At 28.0% G+C, this 18,568-nt stretch overlaps 1 protein-coding gene across 1 annotated transcript in view; it reads right to left on the minus strand.

The window, feature by feature from the left end:
- LOC129958690 (A disintegrin and metalloproteinase with thrombospondin motifs 9-like) overlaps positions 1-18,568 on the minus strand; it is a 241,905-nt gene that overhangs the window by 33,439 nt on the left and 189,898 nt on the right. The window contains exons 11-18 of the mRNA XM_056071336.1: positions 18,324-18,472; positions 16,807-16,870; positions 16,581-16,701; positions 10,874-11,010; positions 6,401-6,521; positions 5,427-5,519; positions 4,241-4,407; positions 1,022-1,148 (exon numbers count right to left, since the gene is read on the minus strand). Coding sequence (XP_055927311.1) covers positions 1,022-1,148; positions 4,241-4,407; positions 5,427-5,519; positions 6,401-6,521; positions 10,874-11,010; positions 16,581-16,701; positions 16,807-16,870; positions 18,324-18,472 — 979 coding nt within the window. The remainder of the gene's footprint in view (positions 1-1,021; positions 1,149-4,240; positions 4,408-5,426; positions 5,520-6,400; positions 6,522-10,873; positions 11,011-16,580; positions 16,702-16,806; positions 16,871-18,323; positions 18,473-18,568) is intronic.

The following is an 18,568-nucleotide window of genomic DNA, read 5'->3' on the forward strand; positions in this document are numbered from 1 at the left end:
TTTATACTATACTAATTATTTAAAATCTACTGACATCTGCTATTCTGAAAAGAAATGATTTTCCACTGACAATGGTTCAGATACCATGTTTTATTTCAAACAATCCATTGGCATATGTAAAAAATGTCAAATATGCTGATCTTATATTATTACACCAGATTAATTAATAGGAAAGTTTACAAAGATACAGATATGCATTTCCTGAATTTAAATGTCCATATAAAGAGAATTTTTTGGTTTCTTTTTACACAAACTCAAATCCTTGATGAAAACTAGTTAATTTGTACCTAAGCCAACTCAGATCCTTTGTGAAAACTAGTTAATTTGTACCTAAGCCAACTCAGATCCTTAGTGAAAAGTAGTTAATTTGTACCTACGCCAACTCGGATCCTTAGTGAAAATTAGTTAATTTATATCTAAACTAATTTCAAGATGGAAAAAAAAAAAAGAAAGATTTAAAGCTATTTTTAATTAGAATAAAAATACAAGTAACAATGAAAGTACATCTAAAAACACACATAAATGTTGAATTCCTTTCTGTATATTTATTCAGTGTTATATCAGGTAAAAAAGCATAGCCTTAAATGATTTTCATATTATAGTTAGTATTCCTTAATGTAAAATTCATCTTGTGGTAATTTAAATTATAAATTATCTATATTTATGATATGAAACGAATTTAGCAGCATTAAACTGAGCGTTGAAAAGGGAAAATGAAAAATATATTGTTCAAATGTAGCAAAAAAAAGTTGCTCGAACATTTGCATTTCTCACAGCTTAAAAATTGAATTCTCAATGAAATTATACAGAGATTGAAGAGAGCTTTCATTTGCTTTAAAAAAGTTAACTAGAAGTTCTTTGGAATTTTCACATACCGTTTTCATAAGTTGTCATTGGTGAAAACAGAAAAAGGCTGCACTTAAAATTATCTGAATCATTCACTTTATGCCGCTTAATCTACAAACAACACAGACATAGAAGTAAATATGTGACAATAATAAGCATCCCCATTTATACATACCATTACATAATCTTGTGCATTCTGAATATTGCGTCGCTAGTTTCCAACTGTATAGCTGAGTACCAGTAAGAGGAACCGTGTAACTGAAGCTAATATTCGGTGGCTGAAGCTTTCCAACAACCAGGACCTGAAGAATTAATACTTATCAAACAACTGAAAAAAACCCCGAAAAACACCGAAAAAAAAATTCAATATCAAAATGAGAATGATTTTCAATGAAAAACATGTTCACAGCATTACTTCACTGATTAGTAACACAGCATCAGAAACATGTTCAAAGTTCAGTAACCGACTGAAGCTTCGAGTCCACAGTTCATTAAAGTCTTAACTTATATCCAATAATTATACTGCGATGTAGGAATTTTTGCAACTTAGGTAAAAATAATAATTCCAAAAATATAAAGTACAATAGCAAAATGAATATAATAATACTAAAGGGTGCAATTAGTGTAATGATTGTCATAAAACAAAATATAATCCATGGGACTAGAGCATTTTACCTTGAAAAGAGACAAAATGTTCTATGGTAATGTCTAAAGGTAAATGTTTGTTTATTACCTGTCGTTCAAAAAAGCCTGATGTCAAAAATAACTCGAATTAAATACGAGATGCAAAGCATTTATCATGTTAAATAATTAAAAGATTGTTGCTATAACACAGGCCAAAATACGAAGGACGTAAAATCCAATATAAAATATGCATTCACTACTAAGAAGTTTCCTGAACATAATTTTTATTGCAGCATAATTATTCAGTAATTAGTGTTTGTAAATATCGCCTTTTTAAAATGCATAATGAACTAAATATAATTAGCTTGAAATAAAAATAAAAACAAATTTTAAGAATATATAAAAATGATCTATTAAAATTGTAGATAAATCCACTCTTGATGAAACCTATAATTATACTTCCAAAGCAACGCTTCAGGGAGAAAAAAAAAAATGTTTGTGACTGAAAAAGAAATTAAATTCTGTTTTTTTTATATCAAATTAAAATACATTTAGAGTGTAAAATGCCATAAAAGATATTTAAAGAGTTTTCATAAAAAAATACAGGTTAAAATTTAGGAAACTCAGATATCAAAATTAAATTAACAAGCAAGGACAGCTATGCACAATTTTATTTTTAAACGTGAACCAATTTTGTTTCAATTAAACAATTTTTGAACTATAAAGTAAGTAAAATTCATGTGAAACTATAGAGTATCCATTTTCTCAATAGATGCAATTTTAATCATGAAAGCCTAGATAGTGCATGAAATAACTAATGGATATATTATTTGTCATAACATTTGAAACATTAGGATTTATAATGAGAGGAGAGAAAGCCTGAATATCTTATTTTCTACAGAGACGTTTAGTTATATTTAAATCCCATTTTGAAATAAAACATGGGCTCTTCTAACTTCAACACCACAAATTGAGTGTACAGTTACCCAATGAAATTCAGTTACATAGTGTTTTTATTCAAAAGAACAGGGTTTGAATGTAGAATCCTATATCTCTGAAATCGATACCTTTTCTGTCATTTTATAAAGGCAGAAAAGGGATCAACAATAATTTCAAGTTGTATAAATAAATGATAATTAGGACAAATACACATCAATTTTTTCAATAAAGGAAAACGCCAAGATCTTATGAAAAGCACTGGAGAAACATCATCATGTTAACTCAAATGCTTCATAACAGAGCATTTACAGATATGCATGTTTAATCGATTTTCATTGTTATTACGTAAAGGAAGAAAATATTCAAAAAAGCAATGAAAAAAATATGCGCTAAATAGATAATTTAAGTAAAGTTTTTACGGATGAAAACATTTTCTATTAATAAGTGAAAGGTATTTGTAAGCTTGCATATATACTATCAATCAATCCCAATAGCGTTTTTGAAGGCACAAAACACTAAAATACATTAATGCTTTGTTTTTTCATATAGTGTATAAAATATTCATAAATAATCTATTCAAATCATTTGTTCAGTATTATTTATAGTTCGTGGATCACATGATAAAAATCAAGGAGATAAAGAAACCAAGGATCAACGAGATTCTTACTGAAAAAAGGGATACTATTAGATTATTTATTCTCTGTTACTTGTTATATAGAATAAAATTATTTCAAATATATTAATTATACTATTATCTATCATAGTATGAAACCGATTTCAGAAATCTTAATACTGAAACTATAATTTAATAAGTTTTGTCATCTTATTATTTATTGAAATAATTTTCAAAAGTAAAATTGTTTTTCTACCAGCAAGACAGAAATGTTAATGTTCAAATGATATTTCAAATAAAAGTATGCTTTTATTTTTACATTAATAACATGGGCAAGTTGATTTTATTAACCACTTAAGGATCAAATTATATTTTATTATCAAATGTACATATAGAAATATAGAACGAATGAACTCGGGTTATAGCCTTATGCTGTTAACTTTTAACAATACACTTTTACTAATTGTAAAACCCAAATCAGTTTCATATCCTTAAAGAGCTATATTTACATAAGAAATTTTACCTACCTTCTCAATTGATCCTTAGGATATTTTTCTCAGAATTTAAAAGAAAAAAGTGCTGTCTAAGAAATTAAAGAAAAAATTGGGACAGAATAAGCAGTTACATAAATATAAATTTCGTACCTTTCCAGAATTGCAGCCTCTCATGAAATGTAATTTATTTTTTATTCATCATAATGTTATACATAAAAATATTTGTGTATGTAAAAAAAGAACGCACACATGATTACTTTCTCATGATAATCGGAAAATGATATTTAAGTATAAACGATTCTCAAGAAAGCTTAAAAGTTAAAATTATGAATTGCAAAAAGCTAGAGTAGTACACGAAAAGTATAGAGAAATCAAAAGATACTTACTTAAATTTCAATAAAAAACTTAAGAAAACAAAGAATATAGAAATATAATCTAAAATGCATGCATGCATCCTGCTAAGCCACCTTCTTTTGATATACAGTATAATAAACCAGACACTAGATTTTGTTTAATTGGTATTTTATTCCTTGAATATAGAGTTCAATGCTTCGTTTCTTAGGATAAAAACATGTATGATTCAACTTTATACATATAAACTAAATTTTCCAATAAAAAATGAAGTGTACAGAAAAATCTTTGAGAAAAAACAAAACCTTTAATAAAAATATATACTGTACAGTTACTTAAATTCAAAATATGGCATAAATTCAAGCTAAATTACCTGGACAAATAAGTCTTTTGTAAGTGGATCAGAACTATTTATATGTTCTATCACAGAGTGGCTGCCAGAATAATCGATAGTTATTCCATGATATGCTAAAGTCTTCGGGAACATGCTGATCATGAAGTCTCCGTTCAAAATGTACTTTTCAGATGCATCTTTCAATGCTAATAAGGTAACAAAAACACAGTCACATTTGAAATGCCTTTGACTATTTCAGAACAAACATTTCATACAAACATGATTAATATCACATCTCCGAAAGAAAATGACCGACTCACCTTTAAATATTGAATGGGTAATTTAGGCTAATAAGTTAGATATAAAGGATAATAGAACTTACCTTTACAAAGGAAAAATAATATGTTCAACGTAAAATACTAATTTAAACAAGGGTTAAAGCATTAGTAAGATGGGAAAAAACAGATTCTTAGAATTTAAAATGGAACATACTCCTTACTTCTAACTCATGCATTCTGAACTTTTATAAATTTAAAATCTTTACTTCTATATATTTAAAATGATATCAAATACCTCTGTAAGTCAGACAAGATAAAAATTTTCTTTTGAATTTCAAATAACATATTTTAATGCATTTTCACTACATTCATAAATTGCAAATAACATTCAGCAAGAAAATTTTCAAGATAAAACAAGAAAATGTATAAGGCAAATTAAATTCTTTCCATTAAAGAAGTATTAAGGTATGTAAGGCTACTCTTCAAAACCTTAGAATATATAATAATTAAATTGTTACAGATACAAACAATTAATTGACAGGTTAAATGATTTGTCAGAAAAAATCATTCTTACCTTAATTATTATTATTTAGTATATATTTTGGTAGAGACATAGATTAACATAAATTCATAAAATATTCTCAACAATCATAAGAATACTGATGGTCAGAATAAAAGAAATACCTCTAATTTATTTCAATATCACACAGCAAACTTATTGCACAATGGTTAATTTTTCTCCTAATTTAATTGTAAAATACTTAAGCTGTATGACTGCTAATATTTTTTAAGTTAAAAATTATTGAGATTAATATAATTTGAAAAGCTTTCTTATTTTAAGAAATTTATCTATTGAAAAAAAAAAACAGAAATGTGTTTAATTTGAGAAAAAATTTGATAATATAGTCACAATATATTCTTTCAGATGCTTAAAAGGTAAATTTTACCAATATAGTTGTCATCGACACTTCCATCTGGACTGTGCTGTATTACTCTAAGATTACTGGCTCCTGGTGGTATCATTACTACATTATGGTAACCTAGAAGGGTATTTATAAAATATAAAATAGAGTAAAGTAATATGAAAAAAAAAAAACATTAAAGAGAATGGTATACACATATAATTTAAATTATTTCTCTAATACACATAATGGTTTACATATATTAGAGAAAAACTAAATTATTTTCTCTAAAACATGTAAAATGTCCTTAGTGTTCTCTTAAACAGATGCATTAACATATGAAAAATATGTCTATAATTGTAATATGAAGTATTTCGTCTCCATCTGATATTTCCAGTATAAATATTAACAATTACAGCAGAGTAATGATAAGAATGCTATGTTGCTAGCACAAAATTACATTTGATTACAATGTTTAAATGTGCCACCAGACAGAAAAATTATTAATGATATACTTCAAATATGAAGTGTAATAAATAATTTAAAGCAAACTGAAAGTTAGTTTTAAATAATTATTCTAGTGAATTAGACAAAAGAAAAAAAAAAAGATGCAATTATAAAGCCTATTCAAAAATTCTGATGATAATTACAAATGAAATAAAAGCAATTATTAATTTTTAGCAAAGTACAAGTAATTATTTCTATTTGCCGAAGAAAAATTTTGATGAATAGAGTTACATTATCAGTTCTTTGAAAGAGATTACTTTTATAGATTTATTGTACAATTTATTTTAAAACTATTCGTTAAATGTTAATTTCTTCAAATATTATTATTTACAGGAATACATACATGTCTTTAAATAGATGAAAAGTATAGAATAATAACTCATTTAATAATATTTGATATCGAGCTTTGTTGTATCTATGATTGTTTTAATGCAGTAATACTTTCAAAAACTTATTGATTCCCTATTTTCAATTTTAATCATTTTAAGAAAAGCAAAAATTTTCTAACTTACCATAATCAACTTTTCTGTTAAATTGCCCTTTTATTTCTTTGCATGTGTTGTTAGATCCCCCACAAACACCACAACGATCAAGTGAAACTTTAGAATGAAGAATATGGTCACAACCAGCTATCTGGAAGAAAGCTTGCAATATAATATTCAATAACTGTAAATTGAATTAAATTGAAGTCTTATAAGTTCATTTCCGGTTTAATCTTAAATTGTGGATAAATTAATACAACTTAAAAACAGAACAAAGAACTGACATTTTTCAAAAAAAGAATGTCATCTAATAACTAATTAATTAAAATAATTTAAATTAATAAATGGTATCGAATAAAAATTTTATTATTAGATTTTGAAACTTTAGAAGCATTCATAAAGGAATATAGGAGAATGACCAAGCTCTCCCAATAAATGTTCCATCGAAGGAAGTAAAAAGAGCTGATAGCATAGAAATAGTCTGTACATTTCATCTGTACATTCGTACACAGTCTACTATTTCTTTCAGTAACGGCAACAATAAGAAAACAACCTCGTAGTGCTTAAATAATTTGCTTCGTAATTTTCATTACGAAGTGATTACGAGGACGTCACCTGAGCTGGCATCCCTCCCTTCTCTAAACTTCCGCACCACATTCGGCTCAGGTCTTCAGATTTAATGAGCAACAGGCTAGCATACCCGACAAATTTTTTCGAACCTAGAGCACTCTGACCCCGAGACCAAGATTTTATTACCAGACAACCACGGCCCCACGCGCAGAAATTGAAAGCATATCGGCTATTAGAGGGGGGGGGGATCCAAAAAAGTAATAACAAACCAAGATATTCACTTTATTGAAACTTTATTTTTATTGATTTCACTTTATTGATTTTGAAAATGAGTTCTCCTTACTCGAAATGGGATTTATGTTTCCCGAATAAAAACAAAAAGATCGTTCTTCAAATAACTTCAAATAAGTTATCTCATTTGATCTTGAAGATTCATCAAGAGAAGAAAAAACGATATTATAGTATGATTCCGAAAATGAAATCAAAACCTCGGGAATCATTCTGTTGGAAACCTACAGACTTCGCCGCTAAGAGTTTTGTGTATAGGTTAAAAGGAATGCAAGAAGAAAAGATATTTATTTGCCGACTATGCTAATAACATTTATTAATCGTCCTACCAGCACTCCCACCCCTAGACCAGCGTTCTGAAATAGCTATCTAGTCGGAAATCCGCCACTGTTTTGAATCACAGTAGCTTTTCTCAATTTTTTTTAAAACAAAGTAAGTTATGGTTTGATCTTTAGATTACCTCTAATCAAAATCGTAGCCCAAGAAGCAGGAAGATTGGCGAATCTCCTTCCTTTTTAAGTCCATTAAAACAACAAGTTTTTCATCTCTCTCAATCCCTTAGAAGAAGACTTTCCTTTTCTTTCCTTTTTTTTTTTTTTTTTTTTTGCTTATTAAGAATTTAATACAATTTGTGAGACAAAACAGTGAGTTCCAATATAACATATTTAAACAGAAGTATCCCATAAAATATATTATTATCCTAAATTCAGGCAATTATTTTAATAAATAAAGTAAATTTACAAAAATATTTTTGAACAATAACGATAGAAAGCATAATGCTAAATAATAACAAAAAAAAAAAATTAAATTTTAGATGAGGGATAAATGTACATATAGAGCAATATTAAAATGATATTTCAGAAATGGTAGTAAAAAAAATGGGAGAAAAAACTGTGAGAAGAATGTTACCAACATAGAAGCGGATATTGCAAGTCATTAAAATATTAAAATCTCTTTTCTTGCCTTTAATTATACATTTTTAATAATCTATTTCCCGTACTAAGTCATTTTCCCTTAATCAGAGACAGCTCATTTAAGTGCCGTTGGTTCATAGTATTCAGATAGTTTTTAATGCATTTTAGAAAAGAAATCTCTCTCTTCACTTACATTACAAATTAGCATGGCTCTCTGTCGGATTTCAATTTGGTCGAAACTAAGCAAAAAGGAATTAAAGAATTTTCTCTTAAATATTTAATCGCTGTTTGTAACTTTCTGCATTTAGAATTGTTTTCTTTTAGAAAATATTATGATGCCATTCTTACTAATTTAGGTAGTCTTACATTATTAAAAATAGAAATATCCGTCTTGCCCGATGATAACACATTTGTAAAAACCATATTCCCTCAACAACGGCAAAGCAAATTCTGTCGAAAAAGAAAAATTGAACTTCGAATACCGAGAATCGAAGAATTATGTAAATGATTCTTCTCAAAATTTATCCCTTTCATTGAAATATGACTAATATGTATTTCTTTTATGTACTTAACCTTTTAAGCATTGTTGATTTTATGATTTTTTTTTTCAATTTTTATATCTTAGAAATTTACCAAATATTATTACTTCAGAAATTATTATTTTTTCTCTTGGTGTTTCTTTAGTGCTTATTTCCCCTTATATTTCATTTGGATCTTTTTCTTATTTCATTTTCTATCTTTCATTTTCTCTTTTTTAAAGAAAAAGTAAGGTAAAAGTTTTTCAATAAGCAAGAAAGGTTTGCAATGTAAAAAATTAAAATTTTCTAGAAAATCTTTGAATAGCTTTTGAGGTCTCGGGATAAGGGGCAACTGCCTTCAATGGCTATGCGGAAAGCGCTGTTGCTGCTGAAAATCTCATTCAAACCCAAAGGCATGAGAGAAAATGGTTCACTCAAGCTGCTTGCATCTGTTCAGAAGACACAAGGAGACAAAGAAAACTGTCAAAAACAGAAAAGATAAGGAAAAACAGCGAACAAGAACAATGAAGAATTTTGCTGCTAAAAAATAATAAATTAAAAAAAAAAAGCAGATTATTGCAAAATGAATCCAGAGGTACTGAAAAGGGAATAAAAATCAAAAATAATATTCCAGAAATCTGAAGTAGTGCATTTTTATTTTCCCTCTTTGTTTTTCTAAGACTAAGAATAGAATCAGTATCCTGCAAGCAGATACTAAGATGTGGAGGGGAAGGGGGGAGGGAAGAGACTATGAGAAAACACTCAAAGTTTATAAAAATGGCAAAATGTATATCTGAAAGTATTTACTACAGCCGCTTGCCTTTCATGCAATATTACAGCACAACATTAGACAAAGTTACAGAAATTAAACTCTGAGAAGGGTGAGATGGCCAAAAGCCCATACAACTCAAAAGTTGTAGTAGTTTTCAAATCTGATTTCAAGTGATTAGAAAAGAATTAATTTTTTGAATGCAAATAAATTGAATTTATTACACACATATATATACAACAGAATCATATTATAAACCAATGCAGATACTTTATATTAAAAGAAATGCAAAATAAATACCCAATTACTCATTTTGGGTATTTATTTGGATATTAACATTAATAATTACCCTTAAAAATAAGTGGATTATTCATTATATCATTAGTTTAGAATAGTAAAAGCCTTACTAGAGAGCTTAAAAGAAGTACTCCTAGAGCTGACAACTATAATCATGATGGAAATATTTGGAAATATCCTCCTAATAAAAAAACTCAAAGGTACTCTATGTAAGTTTCTATTATTAAAAGCATCTAAAAAAATAATAATTTTTTTCTTTATTAATTCATGTGCTTTTCTAAATTTTTCTCACACTACGAAATTTTTGAAAAAACAAAAATTGAAAAATAACCATTTCCTACTTTAACAAATGAAAAATTGTTAATGAAATTTTATATCTAAAGTAAAATATTATTTCATATTTTTCCAGTAAGAAATCTTTGTTATGATCAGTAATATCTGCTTTAATCTGTGTTTATGTTCTCAGCGATATCAGTAAACTACATTTTTATACTCTATATTCAAAAGGCATCTCAATCAACACTTACCAAATTGACAACCTAGTAATGATTATATTAAAAGCAATTAATGCAATATATATTTCTATGCACCTCAGGTTTACAGAAAGATTTTTTTAAATTAAATAATTTTTATTTTAAATGCACAATTTTAATATATGATTGGTGCTTAAAACTAAATTCTGCTCAAATACATCAGGAAAAAATATTCAAGATTATTAAACAAGTGCATTGATTCATTGTATATCTTTCCCTAAAATGTCAACTTCAATTATGTATAACTATTGATACACTTAAAGTAACTATATGAATGTTATGAAATACATTTCGTGAACAATGCTAATGGAAATATTGTGTTTCCCTTATTCTGCTCTGATAAACAATAATATAAATAACAAAATTATCTTATATTTAAAACAAAATTGTTAATTCAACTTCATTTTTACAAATGAAGTCTGAAAAAATTATATTAGATGCATAAAAAGCAAAGTTTAGCAATAAAAACTACATAGCATAGGGAAAATCTCTATAAGCAAACTTAAAAAAGAGTGAAATATTATGTGACAATGAATAAAAAATACATAATTTTAATAACTATTTTATAAGTTGCAAAGAAAAGAATTACAAATTTGAAGTTTAAAGTATCTTACCTCACATTTTCCATTTACACATATATCAAATGAGCCTAAGTCACATGGTGTACCATCAATAACTTTTTCACGTAGAACAAAATAAGAGGAGGAATCATTGATCTTGCAATATAATTTGCATTTGTCATTAGGAGGAACTGCAAAAAAAAAAAAAAAAAAAAAAAGAGCAACTTAAAAATTTTTAGCAAAATAAAATAATACAATAATTTATGATTCAAATTTACTTTTATCAAATCTGATCTCTCAGCACAGTAGATTTTGAGTAATATTTTAATAAAGCTGTGCCAATGACAACACTAATTTAAAATCATTTAATGAGGAAAGAGAGTCTCAACAAATTGTATGAATGCTTATATTCCAATATGCATCATAACATAGAACTGGGAAATATAATTATTATAAGTTAGATATAATTAATAGAATTTAAGTATTATATAGCCTGCAAATTGCATGAAATTCAAAGGAAAAATATTGGAATAGAAATTTTTCACAAATTTCCAATTAAAGATAAAATGCACCCTTTCAAAGAGAAATGACCTTAATATCAAATGTGGGGCAATTGCTGCGCCAAGAATGAGATTTTATTTGGAGATTTTGAAAACAACTCTTCATCTTTAGTTAATTGATATTTACCCAAAAAGTGCTTAACCTATTTTTAGATAAGAATTCCGAGATGGCAAGACTTCCTTTCATGAAAAATTGACTTTGTAGCAACACATTTGACAGTGTGATAATTGAGATTGCAATTTGAAAACGCCGGTAGTCGCAGGCTGCAAAAAAACTAATGTAAACAATCATATTACTGCACATCATATAGCAGCGCCATCTATAGACTAATTCTGAAGATAAAAACTATATCAAAGAAAATCTAAAAGATTACGTGATGTAAAAATGAGTTAGTTTCTCGCTGGAAAAAAAGATACTGTAAAAAAGATTCTTTCTTCACAAATTTCCAACAATCGGAGAAACGAAAGTTCTTATTTAATGAAAACCTAGAGTCACGTTTCTATGAAATAAATTTAAGAAAAACATTTTCTACTTCCCAAATACATCTTGCATTGAAATAATACATCTATAATTTTTAGAATTTTTTAAAATCATTCAGTTATAAATAAATAAACGATTAAATCCAGTTTTTCATTCTTATTCCTACTCTTATATTTTTTAATACAGGGTTTATTATTTTATTATTTTGACCAAAAATGTAGAAATTTTCAAATTAAATACAGCTTAATACGTTTTTATTTACAAAAATTTCATTACTTAATTTTAAATGATATTTTATTTTAAGCTAACGTAGTTAACACTGGTGAACGGAGAAATTTATTTAAAATCTGCACTTGTTTAAAACTTTTGAAAAAAGAAAGTAGTGTAAAAAAACATTGTTTTATGTAAACGCATTTCAATACAAAATAAATTTTAAAAGTTTTGAAAAAAAAAAAAACTGACGGGATGAAAAAAATACGGAGTGAACTAAAAAATATTCACATTAATAATTTATCGTAAAAGAATAAATTAACTTAATATTGATTAAATATGAATGTAAAAGACCTATCTAAAATCCATATACACTTAAAAATATTTCAATAAAAACCAAATAAATTCTATTTATTTTTCAGTACTATAGCATAATATAATTTTTAAACTATAAATTAGTAATTTTTATTTGAAATTTAAATATATTTATTTTTAAAAAATTTTGTCAGAATTAATCGTAGAATAATTGAAATAAAATATCAATGACTTCATTATTTCAACTCAATCAAGTAGTAAGATGCAAAACTCGGTCAAATTCGCTAGAGAAAAATTTTAATGAAAATTTTCTCAATTGGCACGCTATTTCTGACAGCATAGTTTTTTGCATAGTTTGAGAGACAGAAGCCAAGAGGCTTTTAAATAAACAGTTTTTTTTTTAAATATTTTAATAACCAATAGTAGTAGTAACAGAAATCTCATTTTATTATAATTCCATGTAATAATTTCAGCTGGAGATGAATTATTGATAAATCGATATTGTATTTCCTAATTAATAATTTTTAACTGCGCCAGCTTAAATTGATAATTAAACCATTAATATTTTAAGTTGCTGAAATTCTTATTTAATTCTTTTTTAAGAGGATTAAAAATAAGAGTCCCCCCCCCGTTTGCGTAAAATGATGAGCCACTGCACCATCAGGATTTCATATTCTACTTACTAAATCAATCTGTCAGCTCAGTAATTATTTTGAAGATATTTTGCTCTCTGTTATTATTATATCTATTACTAATGAGAAAACCTAGACAGGAAAAACTCGGAAGGAGAAAAATACTTTCCTGTTTCGCCCATTTGAAAAACGGCTGTTTTGGGATTTCACTAATCAATGATGTAAAGATTAAATAACACCTATACAGGGTGACATCGAACTAATCAGCCAAACGAAAGATGATGAAAGAAATGTCATTGTAGATCAGAAAACATTACAGTAACCCTGTCTTATCTCTTACCGTTTGCAAGTTACGTCAGACAAAATGATTATGCTACCAATCGGGAATAAATCCTAATTTGAAAGGTTTTTGGCGCGTAAAATAGACATATTTTGAAAGAGCAAGGAAACTCCTATATAATGACACCATTTTCGTCGGATATCTGGATTTAAAACCAAACTATAAGTGCCGAAGCCTTGGCGGAATGCACAGTCAAATTGTCGCCAAAATCTTTAATATTCAATACCGCGAATACCGTTCCAGCAACAACATGTCAAATTTATCAAAAACTTGTACATTCCACCAGCTTTCGAATGAGCTATAATAAACCATATCATAAACCATATAACTATTTCCGATATGAAGTTGTCGGTCGGTTTCTTTCCATTGTGTGTTTATAACTTAATAAAAATACGACTTTTCTTATTTGTCGTTAAAAATTGCTTTCTCGATTGTAACTGAAACAGCAGGCTTAAGGTGATCAGGAAATTAAAATCAGGAGCTACAATAGACTCTCGCGAATTTTCTTTTTGACTAGCACCGATTTCAGTGATGTATAGCAAACGAAATTTCTTCTGAACTAAAGTACTATTATGGTTTATTGTAGGTTCATTCAAAAGTTGATGGAATGGGCAAGTTTCTGATAAATTTGATGTATTTCAGCTAGAAAGGTATTTGTTCTATTTAACGTTAAAGATTTTGGCGACAATGCGGCGCTTGAAGCTCGGCTTTAAATCCAGATATCCCGATAGAAATGGTGTCATCGTATAGAACTTTTACTCTTTCAAAAACGTGCTGTGTAGGTCTGTCAGAAACTTTTTAAATAAGGACCCCCCCCCCTTATTTGTAGCATAATCACTTTCTCTGCCTTAACTTACAAATGGTAAGAGATAGGACAGGGTTGCCATAACAAACTCACCCTGAAATTTAATTTGAACTACAGTATCCTGCTTTGTATATTTATGCAAATATTAATACGCATATTATACTATTTATGTATGTATTCTAATGTTTTACTATGTCACCGCAATAAATGTATACGAATTAGAGACAAAGGAAAAATTTTAATGCAATTTGGATAAAGTTTATGGAAATGGAATTCACAGCAATATGTAATGCTAAAATGTGGACTTGTACAGAAAGCATATAAATTCGTCATTGAATAGCGGAAACGGATGATAAATTTAGGTTTCTCCATTTTATTTGTCAAAAAATGCATAAATAAAATATCATAAAAAATGATTTATGAACCCAAAATAGCTAAATAAAGCTGCATAATTAATTGGTTAGAAAAAATTTCTCATACATATAAACTGCGCAGTTCTGAATCTTTTTTCACTGTGTATTTTTATTTTTTTTTATCTGTGTATTTTTATTGATTTTCATTTTGCATTTATTATTCACATCAATTAATCAATCTAACGCACTTTTAAATCAAAAGCTTTCGATTTTCTAATGAAACGCAAGGAAAAATTTTGGTATAAATCAAAGTTGTCTATCCAATTTTTTTATTTTACTAACTAAAAAAAAAAAAAAAACTGTCTGAGTAGGAGATGAAAATAATTACTCAAATGAACTGTGCTTCTTTCCATGTACTAAATTTCACCATCGCACATGCGTAGTTACTCAGTGTTAGCTATCCCTACCACGATTTTAAGTTGACGAAATACTGAGAAGGCGTGCAGTACCAATGACGTTAAAAACGTACTCTAAACGTTTTTCCATAGCGGAAACTTTTTTGCAACTTTAATATTTGAAAATAAATAAGGAAATAAAGCATAATCAATGATAAAAAAATTAACTGAAAATAGTTTTTACAGAGTTAATTTTAAGCTAAATTTCTAGTAATTCAAATGATTAATTTTGTTAATTTTTAATAATTTTTTTAAATAAATTTAAAAGGTAGAGTTTCCAAATTTTCTAGAAACCAATATTATAATGCACGATACTATTTGGGATTATGCATCATTGTTTAAGAACCTTTGATTTCGAATAGAATATTCTTTGGCTCCAATCAAAGAATTTTTAAAAGAATATCTATATATGTATTCTAATTTAAAAGAGACACATTGATCCTTTCAATAAATGTGACAGAATATACTAACAAATATAGTATTAGTTATACGATGTAATTTTTTCATATTAATTAAATTATTTTAATCATGCACTATACTCTCATTTAATTCTTCACCAGCAGCTGCGAAAATTTTCATAAATGCAATAAGGAATACAAGAAAATAACAGAAAAATAAATTTTGATCTTAAATTCGTTATCAAGTTTCTTTAATTACAATACTTATCTATTTGAAGTAATAATTTTATTCATTAAATATTAACCTATTCAAAATCAATGAAAAAAAGCTAAAAACATAATTTATATAAATATATACCATTGTGCAGTGAAAGATTAAAAATTATAGCACCTTCATAAAGATGATTACATTACATGAACAACCACTATTCCTATGATCAGCGTCACATTTTGAAGCCACATGCCGATTATTTTAAGACAAACTTCGTAGTTCTGAACTTTGATCAGATGACGAATACAGCACTTCACTCTCCAAACTTACCGATCATACAAATATGAGAATGTTTTGAGATAAGGACAACTTTAACAAGTACAAAACTTGCAAATAAGTACATAATCTGAGGCGGAACTCAGTCTCAACTTCCGTTACTTCCTACGGCCAAATCTATACTATCAAGGCCCTAAGATCTATTCTGGAAATCATTGCTTCGTGTTGATTTTGTTACATTAAGCTATTAGCATTCAATCAAAATCGCAGTAAATAAAAAGTGGTAGCCGATCCAAAGCTACATACAAAGAGTTAGTCATCATAGGTTTTCTTTTAATTTTCTTGATGCCAAAACCAGTTTCGGTAAAAAAGAAAATTTAGTTATTCGGGAATTTTTAGAATGAATTTCTGTCATTGTAATATTTGAAATATTTGATGTTTCAAAAATTAAATAATTGCAAATTCATCGAATGTCAAGGATTCTGCTTTTTATATTTATTTCCATTGGGCTAAATTCAAATTATTACAAAGGCCAAAATGTTTTTTCACATAATGCTTTTCTTGAATTTTTCAACACGATAGGATGCGATGATATTTTCGGTTCCAGATCGAATCGAAAGGCGTTATTTTTTACATATATGTTTAAAAATTCAATTATATGCTAAAAGTTAATTTTTGTTTTATTCAGATTTAAATAGAAAAAAAAATGACTTAAAAAAACCTACTTCCAGTATATTGTGGTACCCATTTCGTCGACCACTGGGGTACACCTGGCAGATTAATATCTTTACCATTAAACTCTGCGCACTGTTGAGCTCTGAAATCACCACTCCCACGGGCACAATCCTATAATGAAAAGGAAGATTTATTCAAATATATCTAGAAGTAAGATCTAATACTCAAATAGTTTGGGAACGAAATGCAAGCAAAATATATGTAAGAGTAACTTACGTGAGTATTACAAGACTTGTATTTCACCCGAATTCCAGTACAATAACGTCCACCGTTTGAAGGTCTAAAATAAAATTTAAAAAAAAAATTACACGTGACGGTTTTTTTTTTTTTTTTTTTTTTTTCGATTTGAGAACGAATTCAACATAAAGTAGAGTCTTGAATATTCTAGTTGATTGGAACCTTAATTACAAGGGATAATAGAAGGCTTAAATATTTCTGTCCTTTAAGTGAATAAATTTTTAAAAGCGAAAGAAAAGAGATGAATTCTTTTCTTTTCCCCAAGGTTTTCAAAATTCATTTGAAAAAATAAAATAAGTCCCTGAGTACTACTATGTGTTGACGCTTAACAATTTCTTTTATTAGTTATGAAGCCTCTATGGTGCAATTTTTAAAAAGTTGAATGATTTTGATAAGAGAACTCGTGATTGTTGCCGATTTTCGTTGTTCCCTTTACACCCACTCCCCATGATCATTTAAAAGAACACACTCCCGTCTCTCCAAATCACGAAACTTCCTGACACATTTTCAGTGTCCATATAATTTTTGAAATGCCAAAAATGAAAGTATGTTTTTATTTTTACCTTTAATAACTTCTCATATAGTTTTAATGACACCTAAATAATTTCTTCAGTCATCCGATACCAGAATAAAAATCCGTTCCAATGCAAACTTTGATACGTTGTCTAACAAAAATTTGGTAACTTCATGAAAAAAAAAAGAAAAAATACAGTTTGATTTTCTGGACCAGCTCGGTCAACCTCGATTAATGGAGGTCTTGATATTCGTGGTTGTACAGTGTCACTACTTCTAGATAAGAACTTCGATTAGAACAATATCAAGCCAAAATACTAATGAAAGTGAACCTACTGATGTTAATATGAATTTGGAAAAAAAATTGAGTTAATTCTATTTTTCAATACCATATATGCAAACCTATAAATTTAAATGTATTAACGTCCATTTTTAAGATGAACTCAGATGCAGTTTTGGGACGGATTTCTTAATTTTGGTCTTAACTATGGTCAGGTAATGAGGATGACACTTAGTGAGGGGCGCTCCTGTTCCAATCTATGTGCCAAATTAGCACGTTTGACACCCGACGTCGAGTTTAATATGTACCAGACCCATATTCATTATAGATCTTTGGTTGAATCATCTTTAGAATTTAAAATCCTCCGATTTCAAAGTTGAGATATTACTATCAGGTAAATTTGATACATTTACTTATTTAAAGCGATTCATTCAGGTCAGATTGTTTTAACAGGAATCCATACCATTTAATTTTGAGTGATAGCTGAACGAAGTTAAATTAACTTTTTAACAACATCTCATTTTTTTCAAAATTCTAGGTCTCAGTGGCGTTAAGAATCAATATTGAAATGTGTCATCTATTTCTATTAGAGTTCAGGTATAAACGTGACACCTCAAATCACATTCCTGTTTTCAATTGTTGAACTCAAAAGTTATTTTTTCAGTTAACGGATAAAAAAAAATCATTCTGACAGCTTGCTTACTTAGGAGAATCGCATTCTCTGAAGGCTTGCTGAATTCCACCACCGCAAGTTCGTGAACACGTTCCAAATGGTTTCCATTTACCCCACTGACCATCAATGGGAGTCAGTCCAGCTGGTCGGTAGCGCATGCATTCACCTTGATGGCATCTCTGAAAAGAAAATAAAATAATTGTAAGTCATAAAAAAGAAAAATGGGCACGCAGGAGAGAACATTTTAATATTATTCGAAAAGCTTATGAATATTT

The sequence above is a fragment of the Argiope bruennichi genome, chromosome X1 (genome assembly GCF_947563725.1).
Source record: "Argiope bruennichi chromosome X1, qqArgBrue1.1, whole genome shotgun sequence".
Lineage (NCBI taxonomy): Eukaryota > Metazoa > Arthropoda > Arachnida > Araneae > Araneidae > Argiope > Argiope bruennichi.